This window comes from Salminus brasiliensis, chromosome 24, assembly GCF_030463535.1.
Source record: "Salminus brasiliensis chromosome 24, fSalBra1.hap2, whole genome shotgun sequence".
Taxonomy (NCBI): Eukaryota; Metazoa; Chordata; class Actinopteri; order Characiformes; family Bryconidae; genus Salminus; species Salminus brasiliensis.
In genome coordinates this window covers 28,111,245-28,124,012 of record NC_132901.1, presented here as the reverse complement: position 1 = coordinate 28,124,012, position 12,768 = coordinate 28,111,245, and the positions used below count along the sequence as shown (strand labels likewise).

Sequence of the window (12,768 nt, the reverse complement as noted above, 5' to 3'; positions counted from 1 at the left end):
GCCAGTCAGCAGCACCACCACAAACTGCGCCAGAATCAGGTTAAACCTCCATATTGTTAGAATAGCCTTGCTTTGATGGGTCACCTCATTTTGATGTTCACTGACCATTACTGACTGAGCAGGCTTCTAATTACTTCTGTCTGTATCTGCAGGTTCTGTCACGCTCATCTCCTCCTTGTCAGTGGCTCTGCTGCTGTTTGGTATCCTACTCTACTGGTTTCTCAGACAGAGAAAAAGGAAACATGATAACGATCCCAGTAATTATCAATATATACTTACACTATATATATATATATATATATATATATATATATATATATATATATATATATACATACACTGATGCACAATTAGCGATGTAAAGTCAAGCTTCACAGTTTATTAAGCGATATCATGTTTGTGAGACCATACTTCACCCACCCCAATCATATAATTTTACATACAAGAATGGAAGTATTTATTTATATTGATCAGTTAACAATGAAAGATATCTAGAGTCACAAACACAGACTGAAAAAAGTGGATTAGAGTCCTAATCAACTGCTTATAACACTTAAAGCCAGACACCGCCCAGCCTTTGAGGCTGTGAACACACTTACTCCTTGTTTCACCAGTTCTCATTCTGCACTTTAAAATAACTCACATTTGCATAATTTGCTGATCTTGTGCATCAGTGTTACTTGAGTGTAAATAGTTCATTTTGCCCCCTAGTGATGAAAGAGTATTTTCAGTTGAGTTCTCAATGTAAAGTTTTCTCCACAGATCATGGCTCTTCAGCTAAAGAAGAGCAAATAAGAGTTATAGTGTATGTGTGTATATATATAGTATAAGTGGCTGCATGGATATTGCTGACCCTGTTTTGATTTTAGAAGTCACAAAAATATTAACTTGATGTGTATTTTAAAACACATTCCCAAGAAAAAGACATTTATTAACATTTAGCCCAATATTTCCATGACAGGGATGTCCATGAGTGTACATAAACCTCTAAACAATTGTATATATCTAGTGTTTCAGGGTTATCTACATTTCTACATATATCTACATTTCAGGGTGATCCTGCCTGTACCTATAATGTATACAAAACACAGGTCTTGTATCTTTAAAGTATTAGCATACAGTAAACTGCACAACTAACTACTACGATTTGAATACAGGTTTGCCATGATTCAGCAATATTAGTGAGTCCAAATTTAAAAACATATCAAACTAAGACAAACGTCACCTACAGGTTACCAACTGGGCACTCAGCTAAACATTTAAACACTGAAGAGCAAAATTCCAGTAAAAGTCGTGTAGTTTTTATCATCATCAAAAACCCAGTTTTCTTGCCAGAGGCGGACAGACATCTGGTCACCCTTACTGAGCCGAATGGTGACTGCATTCGCTCCATTGTTGGAGCCCTCATTCATGTTTTTTTGATGACCTGTGGTTACAATTCGTTGCCCATTCTTGGTCAGAGTCAAGTAGGCACTTTGACCGCCCAAGGCGTGGTCGTAGAACAAGAAAAGATACACACCACTGACCGGCGCCGTGAAAATTCCTGCAGCAGAGAACATGATGATTAAAAATTACCAAGTAGAACTTGGCCTTTATGTAGGACAAGTGGACAACTGCACATCACATACCTGTAGTTGTGTCATAGCCATTGCCTATATTGGTGAAAACATTGCTGTATCGCAATGTGGTTTCTTCTTTGAAAGGTCCGACACTGCCGAAACTTCGCAAGGAAGCAGAGAAAGCTACATTTGTTCTGTCTGAAAGAAAAAAAAGAGACATTGTCCTTTAATGGCAGTAATGAACAATCCTATATTATATAAACACAACAGATTGGAAGAGGTGGAACATATTTACCTGAAGGTCGTTTCTTCAGCTCTTCGATCTCGGACTGTTGCTCTCCTAGCTTCTTCTCAGTTGTGTTTATTCTGGAACGAAGTGCTTCAAGTTCATTGTTCTGCTCTAGAAAGAAAAAAAAACACATCATATTGTTGCAGAAAAAGGAAGAATCTCCATTAAAATTTTTTGTTCAATTGAACAGAAAAGCATTGCCCATATAAACAGGACATTCTGAGGCAGCTACATCAATGTCACTGTGTCCAAAACCATCTGGCAGATAGATGGGAATTAACCCCTGCAGCACTGGGCTATGGAACCGATTGCTCCAGAGTGCTGTATACCACATGCATACATTACAGATGTATGTTTTTTAGATCTTTTAACTAACCATTCATTATCAATAACTAAGCTCGCCGATGCTCTTAAGGATGACTGCCATCAAATCGTCCAAAATCTATTAATAAGGCTTTTACAGAAGAGTAGATGATGTTACTGCAGCAAAGGGGGAAAAAACCCACCTATTATTACCCTTGATTTTAAGCAACTCTTGAGGTGCACGTTTCTACACACTTGAGAAGAAAACCATTAAGGCTCCATTAAGGATAAAGAAATGAGCTCTTTAGTTTCAGCACTGTTTCTGCAAAAATTCCAGGAGTTTGGTAGGTGAGAACTTTATCCTCATTAATGCTGCAAAGTTGGGATTCTACAACAGCTCAGTAAAGCTCCCTCTTTTTAAAAAGATCTCAGAAGTGAAACAACTGGCCATCATGGTCAGGACAGACCATCCTAGCAAGTTAAGCCCAAGAGCAGACCACAAGAGGATTAAAAGGAGACACACAATGGTTGAGATAAGATAAGATAAGATAGTCCTTTATTAGTCCCGCAGTGGGGAAATTCACAGTGTAGCAGCAGAAAGGGATAGCAGGACACTCAGTTACAAAAATTTGGATAAATAATTTACACTATATACACAATATAAATAAGAATTACAAAAGCAATAAACAATATTATCTACAGCAAAAGACTCTTAATTGCACATGGGGGGGGGGGGGGGGGGTATTGCACATAGTATTCCCTGAACATGAACATGTGTGTGTAGTTAAGTTAAGTGTGTGTGTATGTGGTCCGCTGGGAGCAGCAGTGTTGGTTGTGTAGTCTGACGGCAGCAGGAAGGAAGGACCTGCGATACCGCTCCTTCACACACTTGGGGTGAAGCAGTCTGTCACTAAAGGAGCTGCCCAGTGCTGCCAGAGTCTCATGCATGGGGTGGGAGCTGTTCTCCCGCATGGATGCCAGCTTGGCTGTCATCCTCCTGTCTCCCACCACCTGCACTGGGTCTAAGAAGCACCCCAGGACAGAGCCGGCCCTCTTTATGAGTTTGTCCAGTTTGTCCAGTCTCTTCTTATCAAGGGCTTTCTTGCAAGAAGAAAGCCCTTATGATCCAAACAAACAAAACCATCAGAGTCTGACTAATATTTGTCAGAGAACATCTAGACAAAGCAGGACTTCACATCAGTTGAAAGTGGACCAGAGTGCTAAATGGATACTTCACCAGCAGATGTTGATGACTCTTCTCTGGTTAAAGAGTTACAGCAGCTCTGTACAGATAAAAATACAGAGACCCTAGTCTTATACTTCGTGCAAAGGTGGCCGCTTCAAAAGTGACGCTCGCGGTGCGTGCACTCCATGCCTCAGGATCATTGGACATTTGAAGGAGCTTTTCCTGGGCAGATACAGCTCTACAGGTATCCGTATGATCCCTCTATGATCCCTCTTATCATACAGTGGAAACGTCAACTAATGTGACTCGAATCCCCCACCTCTGAGACTGGAAGATCTAAATCATGTCAAAAGTAGTCTTTCCTTCTCCGTCCACAACAAAAAATATGACATGAGTTTTACAAACCCGTAATTCACAGAGATCAACCATACCTTTATTCTGCTTTCTCAGAGACTCAAGATCACGTTCAGTGACCGTCAATCTGGACATAATCTCTTTAAGCTGTGTCCTCATGGCCTCTACATTTTCTTTCATCACTGCTTCATCTTTCAGGAGCAAAGTGCACAAATCCAGAGAACAAACCAGCTGTTTTGGAGGATTAGGAGCTGCTGCATTTTCTGCAGATGCTGATGACCAAAGACTGTAAAGTAAAACAATCAGAATTCCAGTGACTCTCATTTCTAGTCTGTGAGGCAGAGCTTCCAGTACAGCTTCTGTGTGCAGGGTTTGTCCTCAGGTTGCACATTTATACTTGCTGATTATTTGACAACACAAGCTGGATCAATAAGCACTTTGGACCTGTCAGAGAACGTTTTCCACCTGAGCAGAAGGTTTGCATTTTGGCACTGGTTATTCTAGGTCATGTTTATAAAAAAACATCCAATTATCATAGTGTTGTTGAGAATGGCAAATATTGTGTGGACAAGTATTGGTGAGGATGTAGTGTAGATTTGGGCAGTTTGAGGAGATAATAAATGACTCACTCAGACCTAATGTTGAAATAGTTTTATTGTATTTTGTTCCTTGTTCCTTATTATTTGCAGTATATTGTATTAGCCATATGTCTACCTGCCCAGGGCCTGCAACTGGAACTACCTTATTAGCCACCTCTGGTGCAGAGCTGCTCTTCTTTTCTGAGATCTCCCTCCCAAACTAAACTAAGCAGACCTTTCAGAAAGTTCTATCTCCATGTAGCTGTGGTGGAAAAGTTTAGATTTAAAATCAATGATCTGTGCAGCTGTTACAGATCAATAGCCTATTTTTCTGTCATTTGTTGTTTTGTATTGGTCTGGCTGGTATTTGGCAAATATTTGTCTGACAAGTCAACTCATACAACACATGGCGATCTAGTCTTCAGTTCCATGTTTAAAAAGTTTTTTCTAGGTCAAATGAGTTGAAGCCGTTATTGAATGTAAGCAGGAGTATTCATTTTTAACTACATGGAATAACACCAGCTAACCCATCTCATTTCACGATGCATCGTGGTTTGTTTTGAGCCATGTCTCGAGACCGCCAGTCCTTGAATGACAGCACTACTACTGCAACTCTCTTCTGGCTGGTCTTCCTCTGTGCACCATCAGGCCCCTGCAACTCATCCAGAATGCAGCGGCACGGGTCGTCTTCAATGTCCCTAAATTCAGCCATGTCACTCCACTGCTGCGTTCTCTTCACTGGCTTCCTGTAGCTGCTGCCCACATCAGATTCAAAACCCTGGCGCTGGCCTACAAAGCCAAGAACGGACCAGCCCCTCCGTACTTGATGGCAATGGTCAAAAGCCGATCCGCACCTAAAGCCCTTCGAGCTTCAAGTATGGCTCGGCTCGACCCGCCATCCCTCAAAATCCGCGGAAGACAAGCCTCCAGGCTTTTTTCTGTCCTGGCACCAAAGTGGTGGAATGAGCTTCCCCTGAGTGTCCGAACGGCCGAGTCACTCGCTGTCTTCAAACACAGACTGAAGACCCTCCTCTTCCGAGAATACTTGTGTTTAGTAATGTCTAAAGCTTAGAGGTATCTTTTCAATTATTAGTCTATTCTAACTAGCTGAGGTTTTTCTTGGGTAAATAGCAAAGCACTTTGTAAGTCGCTCTGGATAAGAGCGTCTGCTAAATGCCATAAATGCAAATGTAAATGTGGCAGCACTGTAGATGTAGATACTTTATTGATCCCAACGGAAATTGAGCAGCTAGTAGCAATTGCACAATATAGCACAGTAATACAATACAATAATTACAATAAATAAAACAAATGTAAAAAACATGCATTTGAAACCAACCAGAGAAAAAAGGCAGTGCAGTTATAAAGAACTAAGAATGAATCAGACAGACGATAATACTGAATAAATGTGTGCATATATGTATGCAAAGTGTCAAGAAGGGTCCCGGAGTTAGAGCCTGATGGCTCTCGGAACAAAGGGTATCCTAAACCTGTCTGCAGAGCAGCTCTGTGACAGCAACCTGACACTGATATTTAGGAGAACACAGCTTAGACCTGGAATTCCCAACATGGGCATGACCCCAGAAACCCAGTGATGATTCTGGTCACATTACAGTAAGAGATGTGGTCTGTAAACTGAACTTTGTATGAACTGAACTGCCCCCTGCTTGTTTTATTAGTCTTGTGAGTTCCCAGATGCCATGCAGCACTGTTTACATTCCACTGCCTGTAAATGACACCATCCCACATCATCCATTTAACTCCAGCCATGCTTTTTTTCTCCTCATATCTGCCAAAATTCAGGCAATTTATGGAGAGCAAAACAATACTGGTCCTGTTCCCCAGTATGGGCCTATGGTGCAGTTACATACAGTGAACACTTTAACATAGCCAATTACCATATTACAACCTTATGTGCACAAGTCATGCACTCTTACACACACATCTATCTATCTATCTATCTATCTATCTATCTATCTATCTATTGAGTTTCTGTTCATATTGCAGATAAGGTTTTTTATTTATTTATTTTATATTATTTTGTTCTTATTTTAATCTTTTTTTCTTTGTGTACTTGTGTGTATCGACATGCGAGCTGCTGGAACACTATGTTCCCCTCTGGGATATAATAAAGGGTTATCCAATCTTATCTAATCACTTAAGGCTCTTTTAAACCTCACAAGTTTCTTACAGTCTTATTTACATTCTCTTTAAAGGACCATTTGTGTTTCTCCTGTGGTCTTCCTTGTGCTGCCAAACACCTCCCTAGACCCTAGAGTAGAGTAGAGTAGAGTAAGGCATGTACTCCACAACACTTCTGAAGGTATTGTGTGATTTCTGGCACCAAGACTAACATTAGTAGTTGGGTTTAAGTCCTGTAAGTTGAGAGCTGGGACTCCCTTGACTGATCAGTGAGTCTTGGGAGTCCATGACCCTGTCGGTGGTTCACCAGTTGTCCTTTCTTGGAGCACTTTTGGTAGGTACTGAGCTCTGGATAACAAGTTACAAGTTAAAGGTTCAGCTTCACTTAAACAATCGAAGAATAGAGAAGAATGAGGCTCATTCTCCCAGTAAATTATAACGTTAGTGTTCTGTTTATTCTCACCTGTCAATCCCAGGTAAGAGCTTCAATTACTGATGCAAGTCTTGTGTGTGTTTTAGTTTGTTTATTTGGAAGACAGAAATTGTTCATTCTTTTTTTCAAATAAACAGTGAAATGATCTAGAGAAAAGACTCAGTTCTTAGCTACCATTTTTTGCAAGCAAACAAATGCATTTAACTGTATTTCACAGGAATTAATAAATCTAAAAATAAAACAATCTCTCTCTCTCACACACATATATATTTATATAATATATAATTATAAATGAAATGTATAATATAATGTATCATGATGAATGGACCAATTGAAACGCTCCAAAATGACATGGGATAAAATCTGTACCTTGACTTCCATTGAAAGTTGAGAAGGTTTTGATTCCTCCTGCAATGCTGGTGTTTTTTAATGTTCATTTCTTATAAAGGATCTCGATCAGTAACTGCTGCGATTGTGCCGGTTTCCAAATGAACAGTAAAATGATCTAAAGAAAATACTCTTGTTTGTAGCAAGAAAACAAATGCATTTAACTGTATTTGAAACACAGAAAAAATGGGTTTTTCTCCTCTTGTAATGCTGCTGTTTTGAAGATACAAGGTTACTGCATTACAGCAAAATATGCTGCCTAATATTTCAGCAGCCTTATACAGCTCTTTCTATCTTCTCTCGGACTCCCTGTCTCCAAAAAAAAGTCCATCAAAAATTATATTCAGCAGCTTTATGGTCATGGTGTGCGGCGGCTCGGAATCGCCCCAGGGGAGGGCACGATACCGAGAGGTTGATGTCGTGTTCTTAGTTATTTATAGCGCGGGTAAATGACTTCCAAGACAACTCCAGTTAACTTCCAACGAGCGAGTACTTTATTATCGAACTTGACCTATCTCCCGCCTGCTATATCCCCCTCACCATGTGCTCCCCCCATAATACCTTGCACCAGGTAAATATCAGCTAATCCAGCAGAGGGTGCTACAATACTACCACATCTCCCCTTTTGAGCAGGACAAAACAATTATTGTCATAGAAGCTACAAATAAACAACAGCAAAAAAAATGCATTGTGCGTTTAACATTTAACCTGCTTATACCTTCAACCTAAAACCTACTGTCATATCTTAAAAACAATCTGACAACTTAAAATAGACAGGTCAGCAGGACTTAACACAAAACTTTTGTTTTTCTAAACCTGGGGGTCAGGGTGGACTACCTGAACCTCCCGAGTCAGCTGAGGGGGTTATTCTGCCCCATCTTGACAGCTGCTCAACCTAGACTAGACATGAATGTTCATTACAAGTCCAGTTTCTGTGGCTTCACTATCAGCCTCCCAGATCTGGTTCTGGGTATAGTGAGCTCCGGTTTGGCACAGGGTGTTTGTGTCACTTGAGTCTGTATGGGTGTAACAGCTGCAGGCACCTGAGAGCTGTTCTGAGTAGTGCTGTTGCTGTCAGTCTCATCCATAGGGATAAGGTGGTGTCTGTTCCTACGAACAGTCCCATGAGGAACTTCAATCATGTAAGAGCGTGGTGTTGAATGTTCTCCTAACACTGTCCCTGTGACCTTCTGGTCTGTGACCCACACTTGTTTGCCAGGAAAGAGCTTACTTAGATTGTGTACACGATGACGTTGATTGAAGTGCATTTGGTCTGTGCCCCTCTTCTCTCTCTCCTTAAAGCGTACCGCAGTATTGTCAGGAAGAGATGGGTTCAGCACCGATGGCAGGGTTGGCACCGTGGTACGAAGCCGACGCCCCATCAGCAACTGAGCAGGGCTGTAGCCATTCCGGAGTGGTGTTGCCCTATATGCCAACAAGGCAAGATATGGGTCTGATGTCTTCTTAAGAAGATGTTTCACAGTTTGCACTGCACGTTCTGCTTCCCCATTGCTGCGAGGGAATCTCGGACTGCTAGTGATGTGTTTAAATCCATATGTTGCCGCAAACTCAGTAAAAATGCTGGACGAGTACTGAGGACCGTTGTCACTGACGACGACCTCTGGGATGCCATGTCGAGCAAAAATGGACTTAAGATGCAAGGTGATGTCAGCAGATTTTGTGAGTGAGAGGTTTACCACTTCAACATAACGTGAGTAGTAATCTACTACCAATAGGTATGTTTTCCCTTTCAGCGTAAACAGATCAGTGCCCAACTTTTGCCAGGGTCTCTCGGGCAAGTCTGTTGGGATTAGTGGTTCTGTGTGGTTTGTACGTTCTTTGATGCATGTTCTGCAATTCAGCACAAGTTCATTAAGCTGTTGGCTTAACCCAGGCCACCACACACTTTGCCTTGCACGCTCCCGGCATTTCACCACACCTTGATGACCCTCATGTAGTTTTGCTAGGATGTCATTCCTCAGAGCAGAGGGAATAACAAGTCTTGTTCCTTTGAGCAGTAGTCCATCATGAACTGCGAGGAAGGCACGTGCTTCCCAGTAATGCTTTTCTGGTCCGGCGCAGCGATTGAACTCAGGCCAACCTTCCTGACACATTGTCATGACACGAGAACACACACTGTCTGCTTTTAAATGTTCTCTCAGTCCATCCAAGTAAGCTGAGCTTGCCGGGAGATGCTCTATGATGCTGTCCATATAGATGTTTGTGCTCTCCATAAGCTCTTCATCTGCGTTGTCTGTTTTCTTTAGCAGTGGAGCACGTGACAGTGTGTCTGCTGTCCACAGGCTTTTCCCAGGGACATGTGAAATTTTGTAGGAGTAGCGCATGAGTCTCATCCTGAAGCGTTGTATACGCGGGGGTAACGCATCCAGCGCTTGCGCACCCAGGAGACTAAGAAGTGGCTTGTGGTCAGTCTCCATTTCAAAGTAACGGCCTATTAGAAAATCTCTGAACCGCTCACATGCCCAAGTGAGCCCAAGGGCTTCTTTTTCCACTTGTGCATATCTCTGTTCAACTTGTGTAAGAGACCGTGATGCGTAGGCGACTGGCCTCCAGTGTTCACCCCATTTCTGCAACAAAACTGCACCCAAACCATAGGATGATGCATCCGCTGACAACTTTGTCTCTTTGTTTGGGTCATACAAGGCGAGAACGGGTGTGGACGACAGATCCTTTTTCAAGTCATTGAACGCTTTGACTTGGTCTGGCCCCCAAAGCCAGCAGTTTTTCTTGGACAAGAGGTCTCTGAGGGGTTTGTCTTTTTCAGCCAGCTGTGGTATGAATTTTCCAAGTTGATTGACCATCCCCAGAAAACTTCTTAGCTCGCTGACATTAGTTGGCTCTGGCATGTCTTTGACTGCTGCCGTTTTCTCTGGGTCAGGCTTCACCCCACTGTCAGAAATGATGTGGCCCAGAAATTTCACTTCACGCTGTGAAAGGGCACATTTCTCAGTGTTCAGCGTGATACCAGCAGTTTCCATCTTTTTCAGAACAGAGCAAAGACGTGCATCATGCTCGTCTTGTGACCGCCCCCACACCAGCACATCATCCATGTGGCAGACTACACCGTCTAGTCCGTCTGTGACTTCCGTGGCCATTCGATTCTGGAAATGTTCAGGAGCCGACGCTATCCCAAACGGTAAACGGTTAAAAAAGTATCGGCCAAAGGGGGTAATGAAAGTTGTGAGCTTAGCTGAGTCTGGAGCTAATGGGATTTGCCAGAAGCCCATATTTGCATCTAATTTGCTAAAGATTTTTGCACCAGCTAGAGAACCAAGTGTCTGTTCAACCGAAGGGAGAATGTATTTTTCCCTCTGAACTGACTCATTGAGCTTGGTAAGGTCCACACATATCCGAGGATTGTCCCCTGATTTTTTTGGAACCACCACAATTCCTGAGCACCATTCTGTGGGTTCCTCCACCTTGCTGATAACTCCCATCCTTTCCATGCGCTGCAGTTCGTTCTTGACTTTGGGCATGAGAGGTAAGGGGATGCGACGTGGAGTGGATAAAGAGAATGGTTCTGCCCCTGGCTTCAGTTTAATTGTGTATGGCTGCTGTATTAACCCTAGTCCACTGCACAATTTTGGATAGCATTCTTTTAGTGACTGGGTGGTTAAGCTGTCCACTCGTGTGACCAACCCTAGGCTAGTGATAGCAGGCCTACCCAATAGAGCTCTGTGAAGACTCTTTATAACATACACTTCCTCCAGTGAATGCTTCTCATCTTTTTGCAGGAGCAAGCTTGTGACCCCTAGCACATCAAGTGGAGCGTAACCTGGTCCCAATAAGTGTTTGGACACTGGCCTGAGCACTGGCTTCTTGCGGCCTTTGAACACACAGTGGAACATGTGCTCTGGCATGACAGTCACGTCTGCCCCTGTATCAATTTTGAACTTTACTGTTTTGTCTTTGATTTTAATGTCAACCATCCATGGGTCTCCGCTGGCTTCAACTGTGCCCAGAAATATGCCATCGTCCAGTTCTTGAACCTCATTCACCTTTTTGGATAAGAAGCACACTTTCTGGTAGTGTCCTTTCTTTCCACACCCATGGCAAGTTACCGCATTAGCTGGACAGTGAGCTTTTGGATGGAAAGGGCTTTTACCACATTTGTGACATTTTGACTGTTTCTCTCTAGCGATGTGACTGTTCTTTGCTCTCTGTTTGCTCTGGTGTGGCCTGTTCTTGCTAATTACACGGTCCACAGAGCCAGTCCCTTTATCATAGCTAGTGTCACCCCGCAGGCTACTCTGCTGCTGTTTTACCGCTTCGGACTGTCTGGCCATTTCTATCGCTTTTTCCAGCGTCAGATCTTTGTCCAGTTGCATGCGTTCAGATAAGCGCATGTCAGCAAGTCCAACAACTAACCGATCTCTGATCAGCTCTTCACGCAGCGTTCCATACTTGCAGTGTTCAGTCAGTGAATATAGCGCTGTGACAAAAGAGTCCACTGATTCACTTTCTCCTTGTTTTCTCATATTAAAACGTGCTCTTTCGTAAATCACGTTTTTCTTTACAACAAAGAAAGCCTGGAATCCCTCTTTTACGGCGCTGTACTGCCTTTGCTGGTCTGCCGTTAAATTCAGTCCCTTTAGTATATCGTCCGACTCGTCTCCCATGCAATACATGAGTGTATTTACCTGGTTGTCTTGTGAAGAAGCATAGAGATTACTGGCCTGACGGAAACGTTCGAACCGTCTAATCCATTTCTCCCATTCGTGTGGTTTGGTGAAGTCGAAAGGCTCCGGCGGCTGTATGCTGAATGTAGCACTCGGGCCGGGCACGGGCGGCTGGCTGCCCCCGGCGGCTGCGTTGCCTGAAGCTCCCTCCATCTCCGGGTCTCTTGGCTAACAAGCTAACCGCTAACTACTGCGCAAACAGCGTCTAAACTTATGCAAAACAAACCAATAATTTATATATATACTTCTTCAAGACCTATTCTGACACCATGTCGTGTTCTTAGTTATTTATAGCGCGGGTAAATGACTTCCAAGACAACTCCAGTTAACTTCCAACGAGCGAGTACTTTATTATCGAACTTGACCTATCTCCCGCCTGCTATATCCCCCTCACCATGTGCTCCCCCCATAATACCTTGCACCAGGTAAATATCAGCTAATCCAGCAGAGGGTGCTACAATACTACCACAGTTGACACCACCAACAGTTGTTGAAGTTAAATCCACACAACATGTAGCAACAGGAACTCAGCTAAACTAGAATTAACATTATTTATCTCAGTGCTACTGACCTCTTATAGATAAACATGATCCTATTAGCACCATGCTGCCTAATGTCAGGCGTGGTCTAGAGGGGTATAAAGCCCCCCAGCATTTATGGAAGGTGGAGGTGGAAGTGTTCTCTGGAATGATGGTGGAGCTCCATCCAGTAATTTTATAAAGTATTATTATTATTATTATTAATAATAATAATAATAATAATAATAATAATAATAATAATAAATAATAATAATAATAATCCCACATTATAGCCCAGTACCCTGGACCTAGCCACATC

General features: G+C 42.6%; 1 protein-coding gene across 1 annotated transcript; it reads right to left on the bottom strand.

Annotated features, from left to right (window-relative positions):
* Positions 1 to 1,259: 1,259 nt before the first annotated feature.
* On the bottom strand, positions 1,260 to 4,014 carry LOC140546408 (complement C1q-like protein 2). The gene is made up of 4 exons (XM_072669629.1): positions 3,769 to 4,014; positions 1,855 to 1,959; positions 1,629 to 1,757; positions 1,260 to 1,543 (listed from the first exon to the last, which is right to left on the bottom strand). Exons 1-4 carry the CDS (start codon positions 3,869 to 3,871, stop codon positions 1,260 to 1,262), a joined length of 621 nt encoding a protein of 206 aa, XP_072525730.1. The 5' UTR covers positions 3,872 to 4,014.
* Positions 4,015 to 12,768: the final 8,754 nt, after the last annotated feature.

Bases quoted from the DNA above. Each gene is read 5' to 3' on its own strand.
- LOC140546408 (XM_072669629.1), bottom strand. From the start codon at position 3,871: ATGAAAGAAAATGTAGAGGCCATGAGGACACAGCTTAAAGAGATTATG. The intron at 1,960-3,768 runs GTATGGTTGATC...TTTTCTTTCTAG, and splicing joins TCTGAGAAAGCAGAATAAAG to AGCAGAACAATGAACTTGAA. The intron at 1,758-1,854 runs GTAAATATGTTC...TTTTTCTTTCAG, and splicing joins GCTGAAGAAACGACCTTCAG to ACAGAACAAATGTAGCTTTC.